Below are 22,006 nucleotides of genomic sequence, written 5' to 3'. Positions count from 1 at the left end.
CCATGACTAGTATGTCAGCGGTCATGGTATATGATGTTTTGTCTGTAGAAAAGTGCATATAAAAGATTCTTGCTGCTAATAAACAAAGTAAGTTCCATCTAAGACTACATGTCAGCATTATTGAATGTTTGATACCCAACAGCCAATGATTAATAAATCAATGTGTACTCTAGTGGTGTTAAACACACTTTTTATTGTAAACAATAGATTTTTAAAACAGCTTTTGCTTGGGAACTCTTAGCCATGAAAATTTATTGTTAGAAGCCTTAGAAGGTTTTTTTTTTTTTCATGTAAAATTAATAATATATACAGTATAGATAAAGTTCTGCTTTATATGGGTGGGGTTTTTTACCTATAGTAATGCACATACACCTTGGTTTAGCTTTTCCACATTTTATCATCACTTTTATTGACTGTTTTAAAACATAGAGTTTGGCTGATATATTTCCAGTTACCATATAAATTATAAGTTAAGGTAAACTGAGACCTTTGTTCAGAATGTCTCCTTTTTTTTGACATGTTTGCTTTGAAACCGTGTACTATCTTTCTACATGAGTATCTAGAAAAACACATGATAGATCTGCCTGAACAAATATTTTTCTCAGTGGAAAAAAACTACAATGGGAAGAAAAGCACAAAACAGTTCAGTGTCAAAGTCTGCTTTGGTTGTTTGTCACTCTTCTGACATGTTGCCTTTGAGAAGGTGAACACCACTTCTCACCGGCTATCTGTTACCCTGGTTGAGAGTCGCAGTGCTATTAGTGGAGAGAGAAAACATGCAAAAAGGTTATTGTTTCATTACCACAGATTGTTAGCTGGCATTCCTCGCCCTCCCAAGTATTGATGCTTCCAATTATACTGGGTTTGTGTGCACATAGATGTTTAGCTTTGTAATGGAAAAACAGTGTTGTGGCATGTTAATCCAGTATCTTGGTACAAAGTTTATGTCTCAAATGTTCTTCATGTTGATTTTACACCATTAACAAGATTCTCCTCCAAGTGTGGAGCTGGGTTAGTGGTGTGTGGGTGGGTTGTACTCTTTTTTTTTTCTTTCTTTTTTTTTGAAGTGTAAATGGGAAGTTTTAGACATTGATTGATGCACTTATGCACTGTGATACCTTTATTCTTAATGGGTTGTTACTTGGATGAATTGATGAGAACTGTCACAAAACAGATTAGTTTCTTGTCGTGTCATTTTCTTTGACGTTCATGGTGCCATCATTCACCAAGTGACTTGTCTTTTAGACTCCGTGGGATCCATGTCCATTTTTCTACTGTGCTGTTCTTTACTTTCAAGGCTTGTAATGTTGCATTAGGGCAGTTGATGATAACTGTTGATAAAAAATATGATAGTAATAATGAAAAAACAAAACAAAAAACAAAACAAAACATGCAGGATTATTTTCATATTTATCAATACCATCTTGATAAGTTACTTACTATTATATACTGAGAGGCATAAATAACACAATAGGTATTTCACTGATATTTTCTTATAGAAACTTTATTTCATCTATGTTAAGGTTGCAAACAATGACATATTGGTAACAACTGTAACTGAAAGAAGATATTGTTCAAATTGGGAATTTTAAAAAATAAAATGTGGTTTTAAACAAAAAAACACAGCTTGTTTTTTTTGGTAAAAAAAACCCCACAATTTTTTAACATTACTTGCCATGCAATATTAAAAAAAGACAGGAAACACAAAACATTGTTGCTTTTATAGGGAGATGAGAGCAGGCAATGCATATGCAAAAAGATTTTCATGTGCAATGCTGTGTTGTTACAATAAACACCCAAGTTATGCTTTTTACTGAAAACTCGTTTTATTCAATTGTTTTCTGATTTGAACAAAATCATCTTTCACTTACAGTTCTTACCAATATGTCATTTGTCCGCATACTCAATATATATGATTTCACAATTCTATAAGAAAATATTCAGTGAAATACTCATTGCGTTATTTATGCCTCTCAGTATAATATATAATACCGTAACCATGGCAGTTACGCATATATAACAGTTTGTACATTTATTAAATTAAAAATGATAGGAGTATTGGTAACTATGCAATATGGATTTTGTTGCAAGTAGAAGTCATGCATTCACAGTTAATGTGGAAGGTGTTCATAGCACACTATTTTGTCTCGAGTCTCAGGTGGTTTGTTTTGTTTGACTTGGCAGGGTTTTTTTATGTCTGTGAGAGATGACTGCCTGGTCGTGAACCTAAATCAATGAATAAGTGGTGTGTGTCATGGTTGGAAGGGAGTGACTCCTTGCACTGTCTAATTTCTTCTGTTTGCAGTTGACAGTGTGTTTGGTAACTCTAGAATACCTTCTCCAATTCAGTCCCTCACATCATCTTATTACAGCATCTGCAGGCCAGGCTTTCAAGTTTGCCCTGTATTCATTGTTTATTTGATATAAGGAAGCCCTTTTCTTAAATGACAATTGCTAATTAAATTGAAACCAAAAACGTTGCACCTGTTTTGGGTTTTTGGATTTGTGTTTTAATGGTAATATTTAATGTTAAATGGTACAAACTTGTGATTAAGATGGGTGTGTGTGGTGTTTTTTTCTAATGTATCTGTATAAATTTCCTCAATAGTTATTTTTAAAACATAATTTACATTTGAAATTTCCACTCACAACATGATATATTAATCAACTGTAGCTAGTATACTCATCTTCGTCCATTTAACAGCTACAGCTATTTAGTATGAAGTATTTGGGAAAATATTACATTACTCTCATATTATCCATTGCCAGTGCAATAATGTTTTAGAATGACACTAACCATTTTATACAGGATTTTAGTAACATGTAGTTTCAAAGTCTAGAGAAAAAATCTGTCACTATGATGATTTAAGACATATTTTTACCTGCTTGGATTGGACTGGAAATAACTTAATGTGCATTTTCAGAGCAAGCTGTTGTAGTGCACGCTTATCTTGGGCACGAGTTACAGCATAGGCCAGTTCTTCGCCCAAGACAGTTTTACCTGCTAGAGTATGTAGGACTTACATACTCATGTACACCTCTCTCTGTAGCACAATTTCATAGTACTGTGACCCTTTTAACTTCACCTCTGTGGTTGAGTGGGTTTTGTAGGCTAGCACTGCTATCTGTTGAATAAAAAAAGACGGTTTATCTGGGCTATTTCACCCCCGAAGACTAGTTGTATGGAGGCCTGTATTTGGATTAGGTGATAGATAAACAGTTAGTGTGCTCCAGGGGGTTAGCAGGATCAGTGTGGTTTATCAAGCCATGTTGTTCTGTAATTGATTTGAGTCCTTTGCAGCTGCACTAATGTAATCTTAAAGTAATAGGAGACGAGCTGGGTTAGGCTTGTTAGCTGTTTAATCATCTTCTCTCTCCTCCTTACTTAATTATGCTGTATTGATGATTTCTATTCTGGCGATGAGAGGAGTCCAGTTGAAATTGTAATCATTAAATTTTGTATATGTTTGTTTGGGTTTTTCTTGTTTTACATTATTGTACATTTTGTGATAATAGAGGAACCCAAACAGAGCCTACGTGATAGATATGGCAGAAAATTGAGTCTGGAGCAAATGTCTTGCTGATGTTGATGTGTTGCTGCTTGTACAGCCAGCTAACTCTGTGCCAGTATGATAATGCAAGGTTCTAGTATAAGATCTGAAGATAGGGATTTATTTTGGTTGGAGTAAAACAAGAAATGTAAATTGTAAACCATTAGTCATACAGTTATGTAAATTAGTGTACAGACAGTGTGGAATGTCAGAGAAGAAAAACAGGCCAGTAATTTACGTTGATGTTTTTTTAAAGAGAAAGTACCATTATATCATTAATTTTATTTACTGACAGATAAACACATTTTTTTTAATTCCATTTATTTAATATCTGTTGTATATAGTTAATTTAGTTGTGTTCTTCTCTCCCTATTTTATTGAATGGTTTTCATCACTGGCTAAAAATATATATGGATCCAGAAATGATGTCTGTTAAGCCACAAGCTATCAAATGCACATTACCAATTCAAGGCCTGGTTTATATGAATTCTACAGTTACCATTGATTCATCAGTCTCGGTCTCGCTGTGCATATTTATTGCTAGATGTAATACACTTGTATAAATTAGTTATTCTCTCTGGATTTTTATTCATTCTGTTTTTTTCACTTGTTCACTCCTTTAGTTTTGCATTTCCAATTACAGGATTTCATGATAGGCAATAAATGCTGTTGCTCATTAATTCGATTTGTCTGCTGCTATGGCATTCGCAGGTTTCTTTTCAATTGCAAGATTACGTTTGGGTCCCAGTGTTGCAAACAAATTGCTTTTATTGCCGTTTTCGACGAAATCACTTGTGGCAAAAAAGTGCATTCCTCTCAGCTGTGGGTCTATCTGGCTGTTGGTTGGGAAGATATAAAACGAAAAGGACAGTGTGAGATAGGGCCATCAGCATCGGTAATAAAATGTTGTCAAATGGTAATAAATCTCTGTACAAGAGTTTAAAGGGTTGGAACCTGTCCAGGGGGCCTCATTGGAACAGATTCATATGCAGTGTGCTTACAGCTCCGGCTCTCTTTATGGGCCCCACATGCCCATAAGATTATTGCTTCTTCAGCTTAGTCATTACAGCTTTGCTGGTCCAAGAATAAATCAACTTGTAGTTATTTAACTCTACATGCTTTGTTTCATAATGGCTTCTTGCGCAAGAACTCTTAATACCTGGATGTTGGGGGTTTTTCGGGCCATGACATCATTCATCCTGACTGGGTGTTATCTGACTGTTAAGAGTTTACAGCTTGCAGGTGATTAACTGTGGATGAGACATTCGTTTGCTGCTTATTTGATTGCACCAGCTCTTTGTATGGCTTGGTTTATTGGCTACATGATAGCCATGTGTTTTATATGTGGATATTGAGTGGAGCATGAAATGAAATTATACGTTTCAAATACAGACAGATTCCATTAAAAAAAAAAGTGTATATATATATATTCCTTTGAAACAATATCTACTTTACATCCATTCACTGTTTTTTATTTCCTTTTGATGCTTTTAGAGTGAAATGATAGCATACTTGGAACTTAATTGGATATAAGCACAACATGTATAATTGTCATCATCATTAACAGCACGGACATCAAGCATTTTGAGTTGACATTGTTTTGGGCATCATTAAAAACACACTTGGCTGCTTGCTTTCAATTGAGATTGCTATTTTGACTCTCATGAGGTGTGTGGATTAAACAGCAACCACCCAGCCTGCGTTTGCCTAGCAAATGTTTGAGCTATCTGTTTCAGTTATTACATCTTGAAAACATCACAGACATTTGAAAAGACTTGCCTTGATTTGATGTGAATGTCAGATTTGCATGCCAGCTGCAGGTAGTGCTTGAGAAGGTAACCTCATTTGCTGCCTGCACGTGCATTCCATAAAAGTCTGCACATGGCGAATAACAATGTGCACGTTTCCTATTAGCAACAATCTTAGCTCACTAAGGAAAAGCAGTTTTTGAAATGAAAAAAACCTGACAGATGAATTTTTACATATTATTCCCACATGCTCTGTGGATGTTTCTTCCGCTTGTGACTTTATATGGAGTACATGTATATGTCCATTTGCTTACATCTGCAGTATCATTTTTGTCCTGTTGCATAATGCAGTGAACATCCTTATTTGGGCTAAAGAATACATGGTTTTTAGTCTCCTACTGGTCCAAATAGAGGGGTTTATAGGCTTTGTCTCTGTCCTTCTGTCTGTCCGTCTGCCCCACATATAGTTTTCAGGACTTGCTTTTTGCAGTGCCTCAAGATATTCACTTGCAATTTGTGTGTGTGTGTGTGTGTGTGTGTGTGTGTGTGTATAAAATGTACAGTTATCAAGTTTATATAATAAAAGTAATGTCTCTGTTTAAAACCACAACTTTAAAATCTCAATGTTTCATTAACTAAATGTTGACATCGTCAAGTTTGAATTTCATGTCGATTTACCCATTTTTGACAGTTATGACCCTAGAAATTTGGAGATATGAAAACGTTTGAGCTTGGTAAGGGACATGTATAGCTTTAACAGTGCTCTCAAAATGCTTGTTTATTAATGAGTAGAATAGAGAGTACAAAACTACCTTAAATTGTTTTATCTTCCTTTTTTATACTTCAGAATATATGGGTTTGATGAAAAACAGATTCAGAAACAAAATCTGTCAAATTTAATTATGTAAAATTAAAATTGTACGGTTTTTGTTCCTTGCAGTACAAACATATATACCTAGTCTTATTGACACTTGTGGTGATACTTCAGATTAAAATACAAACCCGATAACCGACACTTCTCTTAGTAGATACGCTTGTTACATTTTGTGGCACATGTTTACTTTCATTGAAATCTTGAATGTTGATACTGATATGTTATTTCTTTAACAAGATAATCTTTTCATAACGTTATGTTTGTACCACTTAACCCCACTTAACATTCCTGTTAAATATTCATGCATTACAGAAATGTGATGGCAATATCATTATGGAATGTAGAATCAATTAATATTTTTTAAATAATAAGTATATCCCCTGTAAAAATAAAAAGTTGGTTCCATTACAGTGATTGTATAATCAACATTTATATATTAGTATGTCTTCTTATTTTAATATAGTGCTAAATATTGTTCATGAAAATCAACTGAATTTTTAAAAACATGTTTGTAAGAATGTTTTGATCTATAACTGCTGTACCTTATTTTTGAATCCTGGATTTAGTAGCATGCACTTGCTCCTTGAAAACTAATCTGTTGGGACTTTTAGTGGCTGTAAGGAACACTGAATGCCATGGTTGATGGGGGGCTATGTCCCAGGGTAATTGATAGATCTAAGAATGTTTAATTTACAAGTGAGACCCCAGTGCCAGAGATAAACAACACAATCTGCGTAATTATCATAGCAAACCTGGCAGCCATTGAGAGACGTTAGATTAAGTTAATAGCATTTTGTTTAGTTGTCTTATCTCCATTAGCTGTGAATTTACAGATTCCACCCAAATCCATACAGGCTTCAAGCTTTACTCAGAACTCGCCCATAGTGCTGTGTTTTGTGTTTTTGGATTGCTCTTCCAAGGAGTACTTGGGGCCTCCTCTTGAAGGTACTACAGGAAAGGAAAACCGCTCAGTTGTTTGTTGTTGGCATATCTCCCCCATGTGTTTTGTATGTCAAGTGCAGTTGGCAGTACGCAGAGTACAGAATTCAGATTGGGTTAATTGTGTGAAGTGCAATACTTCACAACAGATCAACTATCCAGATGGTGCAGTACTTTTTTTGTAACCTCTAGTTCTAACATACACGTAGGTTATTTTGATTTGAAAAAAAAAGAAAAACATATACTGTGGTTTTATCTAAATGGCAGCATTATGTCTTAAGTAATAAGAGACACTGTAACAGAGACCTCGTGGCAGGCCATCGGTCTACAGGCTGGTAGGTACTGGGTTCGGATCCCAGTCGAGGCATGGGATTTTTAATCCAGATACCGACTCCAAACCCTGAGTGAGTGCTCTGCAAGGCTCAATGGGTAGGTGTAAACCACTTGCACCGACCAGTGATCCATAACTGGTTCAACAAAGGCCATGGTTTGTGCTATCCTGCCTGTGGTAAGCGCAAATAAAAGATCCCTTGCTGCCAATCGGAAGAGTAGCCCATGTAGTGGTGACAGCGGGTTTCCTCTCAAAATCTGTGTGGTCCTTAACCATATGTCTGACGTCCATATAACCATAAATAAAATGTGTTGAGTGCGTCGTTAAATAAAACACTTCTTTCTTTCTTTCTGTAACATAGACCGTTCCTACTTACTAAGTAGCACAAAATATCTTTTATATGAACATTTCCCACAAATAGTGTAGCACATTCCATGGCCTTTTGGTGACATTCACTTTTGTGTGTATTTAATTCACATTTAAATTGGATTTAAAAAAGTTCCAACTGAAAAAGGACTTTAATCTCTATTAGGGTTTAAATTTGGAAACAGAAATTTTACAAACTCATATGACAGCTCACTGTAATGGTGGGGTTTTGGGTTGTTTTTGTGTGTGTGTTTTTGTTGTTTGTTTGTTTTGGGGGGAGGGTATTATAAGTTTAACAAAGTGAGTTTAATGTTTGAAGACAAAGGTCTAAGACTTGCATGTTTGAACCATGAACATGAAATTGGGTGTAAAGTAATCATTATATGTGGCAGATTTCTTGAACTGCAGTGCTCATGCCCACAGCAATAACCAGTCATGGTATTTTGTTTCTCTGAGATTATTCTCAAATTGTTGTATAAAACAACCAGCTGTGCTTGTATGTCTTCTTTTATTCTGTTAGCAATTTGGAATTTTTACTTACACTACCAATTTGCTCAGCGTCTGCTCAAAGATATCTGGAAGCATTCAGCTTGCATATCTTGCTGTGTTTGACATATTGTACTGAAGATAGAAACAGAAAGCAGTGGTTATAGCAAAAGAGGGGAAAAAAACACCCAGCACCATCTGTTGGTAGCCATTATCTGACTTACATGGGTGAAGAACAGGATTTGACTGACATCCATTTTTTGTGAACATTGGGGATATTTTTGTAAACACTGGTTTTTATCTTGTTTAGTTTTTTGTAAGATCTCTAATTGTTTACGGTAAAGAATGTTTTGCATCATTCCATGTGTTACTTTCTATTGCAGCTTGATATAGTCCGGTTTAGGAAATTAGTCTTCATTTAAATAATAATGATATAAAATACTGATTAGGTACATTTACATGTAGTTCCATGTTGGTCCATTATAACTTTATAAGTGGGGGAAAGATTTAATCAAGCATTCTGTGGGAGTAGCCCACTAACTTTAGAATAGAACAAATTGAGTTTTTAGTATCTCCTAAACAGTGGTGTTCAGTATCTGTTTTGAACTGATTAGGTACATGTACTTTATGCTGGTCCATTAGAAGTGGGTGGAGGAAACATTTAATCAGCACCTTCTCAGTTGTCATGAATGGCTGGTTTGGACAGTCTGGTTGGATATTTCTGCTTCAGTAAGCTGGAATGGGAAGATAACCTTTCATGAAGCCATGTCTCTGGATGAAGCCATATTTGAAGAAAAAATCTCTAGATCCAATGATACAGCTCATTATCTCCTTCAGCCAAGTCCACAATGTAAATGTATAGCTTGCTGTCAAGATAGGAGACAAAATCTGCCATCTTCATTGTCGACTTATTTTCTCTCCATAATATTGATATTTCGAACTAAAGCGGATATATCTTTTACCTTGAGGCTTTAATGATTTTCAGAAGATAATATTGTGTTTTGATGGTTTTGAATGGAGGATAGTTCAGAATGGATGGAAAGTGGGTGTAGAATGCTAAGTATGTCCAAGGATTAAAAATACTTAAAAGTCTTACTTACCTTTATAACTTTTTGGCATGTGGTTTTCATCACCTTTTAATTGATGGCATTCATTTTTGACAATCCAAGTATTAACACAATCATATATAATTATGTAAGTATACCAATTTTAGGCAAATGGTTTTCATCAAGCTAATACCATTAGTACCAATTGATTGGCATTTGATGTTTTAAATGTTTTGAAAAATTAACATTTTATGTGAAAGGGATTCTAATAACATTGTAGTATTTTCTCCAGATTAGTTGGACTGAGTAGTGTGGGATTTGTTTGGTTTTTTTTATTTTTAAAAAAAAATGGGGGGGGGGGGGAGGGAGGGTGTTGGTCATTATATGGAATGTATTATGGGAGGTATATCAAAGCTGTGATATATTGTTTCCTGCATACAATTACCCATCTGTTACAAGTAACTACTGGCTGATAATTGAGAATGTGCTGGGATATCCATAAATTAGCTGATTTACCCATTAGTTAAATGTATATGAATGCAGTAATCTTTTTAATATAAAACTTGTTTATACTGCTTCTTTGTGACCATCATGCATGTTTCCATTAGTTTTAAAGTGCCATATGTTTTACAAGCAGTGAAACAGTATATTAACCATCTGTGGAACTTCTGTAAAAACAAAATACACAGGTGCATCTGGCTAATTGTTTAATGTTCTGTGTGTGGAAATGGTGTGACTTGCATCACACGTGCATTCTCAAATATGCTCATTGCTTGGTAACGACTCTGGCTGTGTGTGGCGGGGAGATGTGTTGTTTGAATTAACAGTTATGGTTACTGCATTCTGAAAATACTATGGCCTTTACCATTTGCACTCCCACATGCAAGCGTGACACCTGCAAAAGATATCTGTGGTATTCTGGGAAGAATTCTCTAGAATTTGACTTCATAGACAGATGTTACCTGATTCTGTAAAACGTGATAGGGAAGTTTGTATAATAATAAAACAAATTAGATCTTTTTTCATGTATTGTTGTTGAGGGGCACGGGATTTGTGTGCTTATTTAAATGCCTAGTACACTTCTTTATAGGAAAACTTGATATGTCATTAAATCCTGAAAAGATTAGAAACATTAACATTGCATGAACAGAAAACTTTAAATTACACTTGGACTGTTTGTGAACGACATGAAACAACAGAACAGAAAACACATTTCTAACAGTACGTAATACAAATTTCTAAGATCATGGACCAGTTCTAAAGAGCAAGAGAGTACAGAAATCCACATTGTTCGTTCCTCTAGTGTGTTGTGGATAAAAAATAAATAATGGGCTGCATTTTTCTTCCATGGAAGGGGTCCATATGTTCCAATAATGTATACCACAAGTAAAAACATACTTCAGGTGGGCTAAAATGAAAATCATTCTTGGAAAAACATACAGTCTCTTTGAAAAATGGTGTTATGGTATCCTTTCTGCCATTTCCTGAAAGTTCGTAAATACCTTGCGAGGTCAGCAGTGTTGGGCACAAAAAAACAATTCTTTGCCAATTAGCGAGAGTACCGAAGTAGCTACTGGCATAAACAGGAGTTTACAACTTTCTGCTGGGCAGTATTTAATTCTCCTTCTGAGATTGGAAACATGTGCTAGAATAGGGCAAATTGAAGTTTTTGTAACAAACCCTTTAAAAAGCAAATGTTGACCATTAGAGCCTCTGTGGTTCAGATGTGTACAGTCATGAATTGTTTGCAGATGAAGAACTGAAAATACTGGCAACATAGTGTAATAGGTTTGACCTCCATTACCATCTACTGGTACTTCATTTGGAGATAGATTTTTATCAATACTTAGAAATGGTTGGGAAGGGTGGGAGGGGTTAGTATGATGACAGTTTGATACCCAATTTTATCAGTTTCCTATAACTAATATTGCAGAGATATGGTTTTGACTGCAATTCAATACTGGTGATTTTTATATACTTACATTGCACTTATTAGTATCATGTAATTCATTAATCCATTGGTCATTTTCATATGGTGACTCCATTGTACAGTAGTGTACATATATTGCCAAATTATATTGATGGGTCAAAAGGTTGATGTAAGAAAACAGTTCAGAATGATGCTATAATACTTTTTAAATGTCACACTTCAATAAAACATAGACTTAGAGATGTATAGGAAAGACAAAGAAAGACATGTTTTATTTAACGACACACTCAACACATTTTATTTACGGTTATATGACGTCCAACATATGGTTAAGGACCACACAGATATTGAGGGAAGAAAGCCACTGTTGCCACTTAATGGGCTACACTTTTCGATTCACAGCAAGGAATCTTTTATATGCACCATCCCACAGACAGGGTAGTACATACCACAGCTTTTGATATACCAGTCATGGTGCACTGACTGGAACAAGAAATAGCCCAATGGGCCCACCGACGGGGATCGATCCCACACTGACCACACATCGAGTGAATGCTGTATCACTGGGCTACGTTCCGCTCCTAGAGATGTATGGGGTGTTTGTATGAAAACAGTTCATTCCTAAGACAAATTGATGTTGATCATCACTTCATTGAAGCCGTGATACCTTAGTGTGACACCCAATAGTCGATATATTTTTTTGTGCTAGGGTGTCGTTAAACATTCATCCGTTCGTTCATTTATTCATTTATTCATTCCTAAGACAAAAGTTGATTCCAAGATCACTTTCCTAACCTCACCCCATCTACCTGTGATTTATCAACCACCTCCTCTTAGAAAAAGAAAAAAAACTTCTTCGTGCACACCTCCTCTGAGATAAGTGTAAAAGTAATTACTGGTACACGTAGGTACAAGGACTTTCGCCAACACCCATTTCACAGGTCTGTTTAAACTCCAGTGAATTAACACTTGCACCAAGGGAACTTGTCAATAGTTGATGTGCACTCGCTCAACTTTGAATGTGCCAAATGCATAGCCACCACCATACACAGTTTGCTATCAAAGGCCGATTCTATGTACATACTTTATTGTGAAAAGGCACTATGGTTGTAAGGGTGAGGTAATGTTCATCTTAAAACCGAGTATTGTCGCATGGAACGTACTGGTTCAGAGTGGTCGAGTCATGGCACACTACGCTTGCTGTACATTACTTCCTCCATTAATGTGTTGGAAGGTAAATGTTAATATAAGCAGCAGGACGCTGACAGTGTTACCCACTCAAATGGAGGTTTATGAATCATGTACATTTTAAACTTATGCTGATGGAATATAATTTGGTACAGGCTGTTGTTGCCTTGATGGAATTTTAACTCTTGGTCTCTTTTAATAAAGGGGCAGGACATAGCCCAGTGGTAAAGTGCTCGCTTGATGCGCGGTCAGTTTGGGATCGATCCTCATTGGTGTAACGGCTATTTCTTGTTCCAGCCAGTGCACCACGACTGGTATATGAAAGGATGTGGTATGTGCTATCCTGTCTGTGGGATGGTGCATATTAAAGATCCCTTGTTACTAATGCCAGTAATGTCAAAATTAGCAAATGTTTGACATCCATTAGCCAATGATTAATAAATCAATTTGCTCTAGCAGTGTCATCAAGCAAAACAAAATAAACAAACTTTAATAAATTTTACTTAAATTTCCAATCTCATGTTTACGTGTTCTCGTTGTTTCAGAATTTTTTTTCTTTTTTTCTACCTGTTCCATTGTATTTGAATTACATTATGCAGTGTACACAGCAGATTGGACAGTGTATCCTTCACTGTTTACCTTCTGTTTGTCTGTAAATCCAGTTTGTTTGTTCAGTATCTCATCGACTATTTAATTTCTTACAGTTAACAGCCACTGACAGGAACTCTGTTTACAGTAGCACCTTACATGTCATATTGTAAAACTTGATGTTGTACAACATTTTTCCATCGAACACACAAATCAATGAACAACTGTTTGTTGCACGTTGATCTTTCCCTGCTCCCAACAGAAGTTTGGAAAATTGATTTTGTATATACCTAAAGGGGCAGAGCGCAGCCCAGTCGTAAAATGGTCTCTATGTGCAGTTAGTCTAAGGTTATTTCTCATTATAGCCAATGCTTTACAACTGGTATAAGAAAGGTTGTGGTATGTACTGTCATATCTGTGGGATGGTATATGTAAAAGATCCCATTAGCCCATTGAGTGGCAGCAGTGGGTTTCGTCTTAAATTATTTAAGTGGTCCTTAACCATACGTCCAGTGCCATATAATTGTACTTAAAATGTGCTGTGTCATTAAGTAAAACATTTGTTCATTCATTTTTCTGACGCCATATAACCGTAAATAAAATGTGTTGAGTGCATCATTAAATAAAACATTTCCTTCCTTTCTTTCCTTCAGTGTCTTTCTGTCTCTAATACCAGTATTTTTTCATCAACTATTTACATTCCTTTTACGTCTGTTAGTGGCATATCGAGTTAGGGTGTTGTTTGTCCATTAGCAATAACTGTTAGCGTATGGCAAATGGCATTATGGTGGACAACACATATTTGTAGAACATCTTCTGTCTGACACGTTTTGTACATATTCTGTGTCAAATGTTTGTGCACACTTTTGGTTGTTAACCATCTCAAACTGGTTTTCTTTCCTAACTGTTAGGCTCCTGTGATTCACAATAGCACTGTAATATTCATTAAATTTCTATACTGCTTATAGTCAAATAAAGTGGTGATTCATTCGACTTAATTGTATTATCTTACAGGGTTAATTATACTGTATAATTGTGCTATATTTTAAGGGAAAACTGCTGCTTAAATATACTATCGTGTAGAAATCAACGTTCTATGTATATTTGATATTTGTTTTATAGTTACGAAGTGTTGGTAAAGTATTCATGAATCCTCTTTATATTGCAGGCATCTGAATCTGGTTCTGACCTTTTCACTGCAGTAAAACTCAATCGTAAGTGTGGTTTTTATTTTTATCTTTTTGTTTAGTGCATTAGAGTTGCAGATTGGTGTCATGAATTAATACAACTTATTAAAATTATAGCTTATTCAAATTACATTGTAGCACAACTACAATGCCAGTATTACCATAAGAAAGTTATCCAGCCGCCCCACTCACAGGCATGCACGAACACACACACACACACACACACACACACACAGTTCTAGTCATTGAGTTCAATTCAAACAACAGAATTAGCTTTAAAAAGACACAGATATACTTATGGCAAGCTACCAAATCAGCAATAAAACACAAAGTTTTATTTCAAACCTTAACAGTTCTTAATTAGAGCACAACAAATACACATGCATCCAAAACGGCACAGGAAACAAATATGAGTAGGTTATTATCCACCTACCGGTTATCATAGTCATAAAGGGATATAACTGATTTTACATAGGATACATAGTATTGTAGTTGTGTTACAACTGGTAAGTATGAATAATAATAAAAATTAGAAACATTTTCTAAATTAACCCTACCATTGTATTTTCAATTTCTGCCACCAGGTACTAAATTGGTGGCATATGATGTCAGGTTTGTCCATCTATTCTGTAATTGAATATAATCCACCTATCTATCTACCCATCCATTAATTTGCATAGGTGCAAATGTAAATAAACCGATTTATCATGATTTTTTTTACAGGATTTTTCTACATATTTCCTTTGGTAAAATCATAAATAATACACTGTTATCATTGGCTCAACTCCGTTTCAAAATTACAGTGTCGGCTAATTCAGAAATGTAAATGAGCATTTATTGGCTTGGACAATGCTTAACATCCAACTTGTTTTTGAACTTAAGAAAAAAAAATTCCCATACCATTTTCATGGTTGATTACAGGCTATGTGAGCTCAATGTGCTTAAAGTATTACTATAATGATCATGTTATTTGAGTGAACAAAATATCACAAATATGCCCACTGCCGCGCTCAGTGAAGTGGGCATCACTTGGCATGCCACCTTGTGTGCTGAACAAGTCACACAAATGATTCCATTGTAGAAACTCCACTGGCTTTTAAGCATGGGCTTCTTTGTTCAAAGTTGTCTGCAATAAATTGAGGAGCCTTCCTTTGAAAGCAACCGAACACCCTTCTATTTAACTTGGATGCATATTTCAGAATTGTTTTGTTTCCTTTGTGACTGTCGGCAGCCTGTGGCTTAAAGGCATGCCAATTTCCATTCTTAAACAGATCTTTTATTAGATTTATTTTGTTTATTCTCCCTCACCCCATATATAATATTAAGTATTATACAAAGTCGATTCTGCATAAGTCTGCAACCACTGGCTTTGATCTATGGTATGGCACCTTTGTGATATCCTATATGACTTGTAGGTACTGGGTGTGTAGTTGTGGCACCAACTCTTAAGTAAGTGTAGGGGTAGACTTATTAATTTGGTGTAAACCGTATAGCAGTTTCTTCTTTACCATTAGACTGAGTGTCACAATTATCACTTGTTTGATAACCAGTGATTAAAACAAGCTGCTGATGAGTCATCGAACATTCCTTTCCTTTCCAAATATGTAGGTGTAATACTAGTTTTAGCAGTATTCCACCAGATCATGGAAATCTCCAGCAGCCAGTTTTTCCCTCTCTCATCTGTTGTTAAAACACTGTTAATATGCTGTAAGATCACGTAAGGGCAACGTTATTAGCCAGCAACCCCCCTGATCACAGGGTTATATGGTCCTTGTTAGGGTAGGTGATGGACTGTAAAATTAATGACACCTTGTTTAATACAGCCTGAATTCTGTCTGGAGGTGCTAATTTGAAGCACCTCCCCTGGGGTTCCACCAGATAGAGTCATTGTGTTTAGATTGGCACAGCCACAGTTTCCAGGGGACTGTTTCTAAGGCTGTTGTCTGGCCAGAGGTGTTTATGGATGACATTAACAGATGGGGGCCAGAGATAATTGGATCATGGCCTCAATATGATTATCTTGAACTCTGTCAGTGACTGGGTTTATGAGCCCACTGTAAATCACCCTTTGCATCCCATTGCAAGAAAATTCATCACAAATATATGGATTTCTTAATGAATCAACAGTGTTTAGTCTACATCTGTGGATACTTGAGTTCTTACATTTATAAAATAATGTTAAACAAACTGGGATAGCTAGGTTAGCCGCATCATTGATCCATCTACACCTCCATCAGTTTGGTTTGTCTGCATGCAAGCATGCATCCATCCATCCATCCATTAATTCATCCATCCATGTACCCACTCGCCCATTCATTCATCCATCCATGTACCCACTCATCCATCCATCCATCCATCCATCCATCCATCTCATCTATCTGTCTGTCCAATCAAAGTTGTAATCTAAATGGATTTTTAACACACACACTAAATGTTTTTATTTTAGTTGTGTCTTCTCCCATTTGGGTTTTGTTTTTCAATATTTCTATTTTCTTAGAAAGTTCAATTAAAAAAAATGGAAGCCATTTTTAAAACCATATGTATACTATTTTAAGGATACCGTAATTTAAAAAAAAAAAGATTCTATATGCATTTAATAGATCCTTTGTATGGTTGTGCTGTAAAATCTGTCACTAAATAGTTTTGGTATTTGTGTGAAAGTCTTGCCCTGTGACAAAGGATTTAGTGTGAACCAGAAAATCCCTAGCATCTGCTTTGTTGGATAAATTATTCACATCAAACCTGCATACAACTTGAATAAATTAAAAGCTGTCTAGAAGGGTCTGAAGTGTGCTTGTTGAAAATGCTTCACAATAATTGACGGCCTGTTGGAACAAGCTGGATCCATTCCAGCCTCACCACTTGAAAACTGAACAAAGCTTTGACATAAAAAATATGAATGGTGGGGAGAGACCATTATGAAAATGAATGACCCACTTACACCACAAGTAGATATCTCCTCAAGAAATTTACATCCTAGGTTGAGAATTTATGTGAAATTGACATGTCACTCAGCTGTTAAGAGTCCAGGTTCTTCACTCCTTCGGTGAATCTACAATTCCCATCTATTCCTCTTGAATGATTCTGTACTTTTCTGAGTGCTCCAGTGGAAACCTATCTGCTGATCTCCGGAGAAGCCATTTCCAGCTGGAATCTCCCAGCAACTGCCCACCAAGATGGGTTAATAGACAAAATGGTGGTTAGACACCTCCAGTAATTGATTCCAGATGTATCAATTGTTCCAGCAGCTTTGTACCCCTCATCACTGATCTTGAAACTCTCCTGTGTAATGAGATAATTAAGTAAGTCAATAAACATCACTGCCTGCTGTAGCACAAGGGGTTCTGTCGGGGATTTCTTATTTGCTTTAACCAAACTTAATAGAATATTTTCTGTGTCAGTTTCATGATTGTCTGAGCATAAAGTCTATAATAGGGCTGACCCATCAATAACCAAATTAGCTACAGGTCAGGTCAGGTCAGGTCAGGTCATAGGGTTTAACATGCACATTCAGAACAAGCCGTTGTAGCACAGGCCTGTCATGGGTGCAGGTGTCAACTTTGACTGGCTCCTCCGACTTCAACTGGCTCCTCCATCCAGGACAGGAAATTAGCTACTTGTTTTATTTTATTTGTACAGGCTGGCTAAAAGGAATTTATTTAGGCTAAGAAACTTTAAGTTTGCAGAGAAAAGAATCAACCAGTTTTAATCAAACTATTTGTTTCTTTGGGGGTTTTTTTATTTTATTTTTTATTTATTTATTATATATATATTTACATTAGACTTGGTAATTCCTTATCCTAACTCAAACCCTAACCCTGCCTTGGAGACAAAATAGCTCAACAAATCATGGTTATGAGATAATTTTACAACAGTACTAATCTGAGCACCATTCTTCATTAAGATGTTTATGGCAGTGCTGGCGCCTTGTTTTGATGCACACCACTGCTTTCATAAGATGGGGCTTTAATAAAACAGCAAAAGAAATATGTCTATTAAAAGTCAATGGCTCTTGCCTTGTTTATTGTTAACACCGGGGTGTCTTTGTTTGATTAGCTTGTACTGTTTATGGCCTTAATCCATAACCATGCTTGAACCATTTTTTACACAAGTGGAATGGGCGGATTGTATAAGCAGCCTGCTGAGTAATGCTGTAGACCCAGGGGTCTGGTTAATCTGGCTCCTGGGCAAAGCAGATGAGGTGAAATGTAGGGACATTATTCTGTCTGTGTGTCCATATTTATGGTACTTTCTTACTGTATTTAATCACTATGGTTGGACTTCAGTTAAAACATGCTCAAATGGTCACGTCGCCTGTCAAGAGGTTGCTTTAATGTTTTCCAATACCAGCCAACAAAGTACACATTAACCTGTATTGAGCAGACACTTATTAAAAGGGGTCACTTTTAATACTCTCTTGGTGGTTGATTGACACAATTTTGATTGTATTCCTGTGTAGAGTTGCTTCCATTAGATTCAGAATGTTGGTAAATTGAAGTGGCAAAGAACAAGCACTCTGTTAGATTTTTAAGTCTAAATGTTTTTATGATCATTGAAAAAATATTTAATAATAATTCACATATATGAAAGTAATGACATACATTTTAGAATTGTATTATTTCCCAAGTGATTGTGAGCAAAATAAAACAATTTACAAACTAATTTTTATCCAATGTTCAATTTTTAGTGAGAGTAATAATCGCTCTATGTAAATAAATTTTAAAATCAAATAACTTGTTAATTGACGGGGTTAAAACAAAAATCACATTAACTTGTTTTCTGTAGACTGTTGTCTCTTTTTAGAGACTGGTGGGTTATGGTTACCTATCTTCACTCTCTAAGCTAAAGCCTTTACATATGGTGGTTTGAAAGGAAGTCTTAGCATAGTCTAAGACATTGATATATGGTCTGCACACAAAGCAGCCATTTTTCAGGATTTCTGCCATTCAACAATACTTTGGTTTATGACAGAGCCGTCATGTTATGGATTCTGTGTTAGGAATTTAATCCCCATCTTACAGTCGACTTTGTTGTAAATGCCATCAGGTTACCAAGGGGAATCTGCAACAGAACTTTCACTTTTGTGTTAAGCAGATCTTGCCTGTGTGACATTGTAGGACTTCAAACACTTTTTGCTTTATGTAAAACTGTGGTGCAAAGGCACATTTATTTTTTTAAATTGTATAATGAAAATAGTTATCAGAGCTCTTTACTGAGTTGCCCTTTGTAATGTGCATTTCAAATGATTAATTTTCACTCTGATCTGACAAGAAATGGAATCCAGGAATGTCACTCTAAGGATTAAAACTGGCCTCCTAACTGTGACAGAAGGGACACTGAAGAAATTCAGTCACACTATACTGTGTTTAGACTGGGAAAGTGTGGTCCAGTGGTAATTATTGTTAATATCTGTAGTTGACTTTTTATATTATTTATTTCCAAGTCAATTATCTTAAACTAGTGCATTGTTGGAGGGATTTTGTTTTTTGTTGTGTGTGTTTGGAATTTTGTTGGTATTCTTTCCATTCTGTTATTGGTTATATTCACACACAATTCAGTCCTTTACACAGAATGTTTCTGCTTTGCGTTCTGATGTGAAACTATTTTACTTGCCTGTATGATTATCTGGGGGAAAAAAGGTTCAAGAACCAAAAAATCATTTGTTGATCTGTCCATCAAACATTAGCCTGTGCCTGTGCAGAATGCCAAATTTGTTAAATACAAGCTAAGAGTAAATCAATGCTGTCTTCTCTTGCTTGCATTAGAGATGCGAATTTTCACTGAGACGTAAATCTTCAAAATAAACGCTATGCAAAGCTGCTAGACGGTCTTCAAAACAGCTCAAATTCTAGGGAGATCCCTTCACAGCATTCTGCCAAGAAATTGCATTAAAATTCTTTTGCAAAGATTGCAAAGACTGTGGTAAGTTTTGGTCTGAATCTAGCACAAATGTGTTGAGAATGGGAACTGTTCCGGATAGAATGGATTCAGTGTGGATTATGACCATCTCAACCAGGTGGGATCTTCTTTGGGTTCTTCTTAAGCTAGATCTCTCTGTAGTAATTATCAATGAATCTTGTCAGGGAGTGGTTTATTTAATAACCATCTCAACCAGGAAGGCATTATATTTGATACTCGTTTTTGGGTGGGGGTTTTTAGCAAGTCCTTCATATGTAATAAATTAACTTTTTGAAACATTCTTCAGTGTAATCATTAAGTAAGAAATCATTTTATGTGCACTTTCCTCCCAAACGTAATATTATATACAATGACCTATTGATCTATATCTTATTCACCCAGTTAGACCAAGTAGACTTTATGATCATTTAATGGTTTGTGCTTTTGAAACTTTCTCTCTGTATTTTATGATGAGATGTATATACTGACAGACTTTTATGATTTATCTATTACATTGATTTTTCCATCCTATATGGTGCTCAAAAATCTATTTATCAAATGTTTTGAACCAGTAAAATAAACACAAATAGCCTAGATAACAGCAATAGGTTTCTTCTAGTCACGTATTCCATCTACTATACAGTGTGAGTGCAAGTAAACCCATTCAATTGTAATTAATACGTCATGATATTATTGCATCCGTACAGGAGTGAACAAAAATGCGTATTTTTATTAATGCGTCGGGCAAAAGTCCACATCACATAAAAACCACAGTTGTGTTGTTATTATATTGTTTGGGCTTCATCTTTCATGTTAAAAGAAGTCAGTAGTTGTTTTCACAGCTACTACATAACCTGAAGCTAATCGCATGGTGGGTCGACCAGGAAGCCCTAATTACTTAAAGTAGTGTAATTAGTATAACTACACCTTATTGTTACGGGTATGCCTCGCACTTTTGTGTGGTGATTGCTTCTAATTAATCCGCCAGTAGGAATAAAAGGTAAACGGGTCGCTATTACAGGGCACAATATTTCACGCGAACGCAGACGTATTATTCTAACAAATGTTTTAGACTGATTTTATACACTTGATGCGCAGCACACGAATAGACGTTAACAAATGCAATATATTGCAACAGTGACAACCTGCGACCAGTCTAAATTGAATGCCATGTATAGAGTCGAGCCAAATGGTTTGAAGAAATACGCACGGATTGTTGGTTACGGTTATATAATTTTCTACTGTTTCATTTTTAATATATTTAGTAATAAAATTTGTTGATTATAATTTTACAAATGTTCAAAACAGTTTAAATGTATACAGTAATCAAAAAGTGTAAGGAAAATTGGAAAATACTCACATCGCAAAATGAGCTTTTTAAAAACAAAACATTTGGTACATCACTGTATTATATAACCGCTATGATATTCCAGGAAAGTGAAAATAGAATGGCAACATCGAAACGAAAGAAAGATTCTTGAAGTATTCACAAAAAGACGTTTAACAAAAAAAAAAATTGTATTTTGTTTCATCTTTATATTATAAAAGTTTTATTTTATTTAGAAGTATTATAGTAAAATCCTGCACATTTTTTTTGTATTGCGAATGAGACTAAACAAAATGTGTCAAGTTATTATTGCGTCGATGTTTTCGTCGCATTTTTCGCATTAATTACTTGCTCGCATTAATTTCATGATTTACAGTATATTGCCATGCCAGCAGTGTATAATTTTGGTGTATGAAAAGCGTTTTGCAATGCACTGAAACACCTACATTGCAAAACCCACGTGGTATTTTGGAGGTTCTTCACTGCTGTTATAGTATTCATTGGAGGGTAATTGTAATGCCTCTATAATGTTATCACCCCTGCTCTT

At 35.6% G+C, this 22,006-nt stretch overlaps 1 protein-coding gene across 2 annotated transcripts in view; it reads left to right on the top strand.

The window, feature by feature from the left end:
- The window catches only part of LOC121368169 (autism susceptibility gene 2 protein-like), a 258,786-nt gene that overhangs the window by 216,748 nt on the left and 20,032 nt on the right, over positions 1–22,006 (top strand). For both annotated transcript variants that reach the window (XM_041492787.1, XM_041492786.1), the window contains exon 6: positions 14,216–14,261. In XM_041492787.1, the coding sequence (XP_041348721.1) occupies positions 14,216–14,261 (46 nt within the window). The remainder of the gene's footprint in view (positions 1–14,215; positions 14,262–22,006) is intronic.

The sequence above is a fragment of the Gigantopelta aegis genome, chromosome 3 (assembly GCF_016097555.1).
Source record: "Gigantopelta aegis isolate Gae_Host chromosome 3, Gae_host_genome, whole genome shotgun sequence".
Taxonomy (NCBI): Eukaryota; Metazoa; Mollusca; class Gastropoda; order Neomphalida; family Peltospiridae; genus Gigantopelta; species Gigantopelta aegis.
This window is presented reverse-complemented; position numbering and strand designations above follow the sequence as displayed.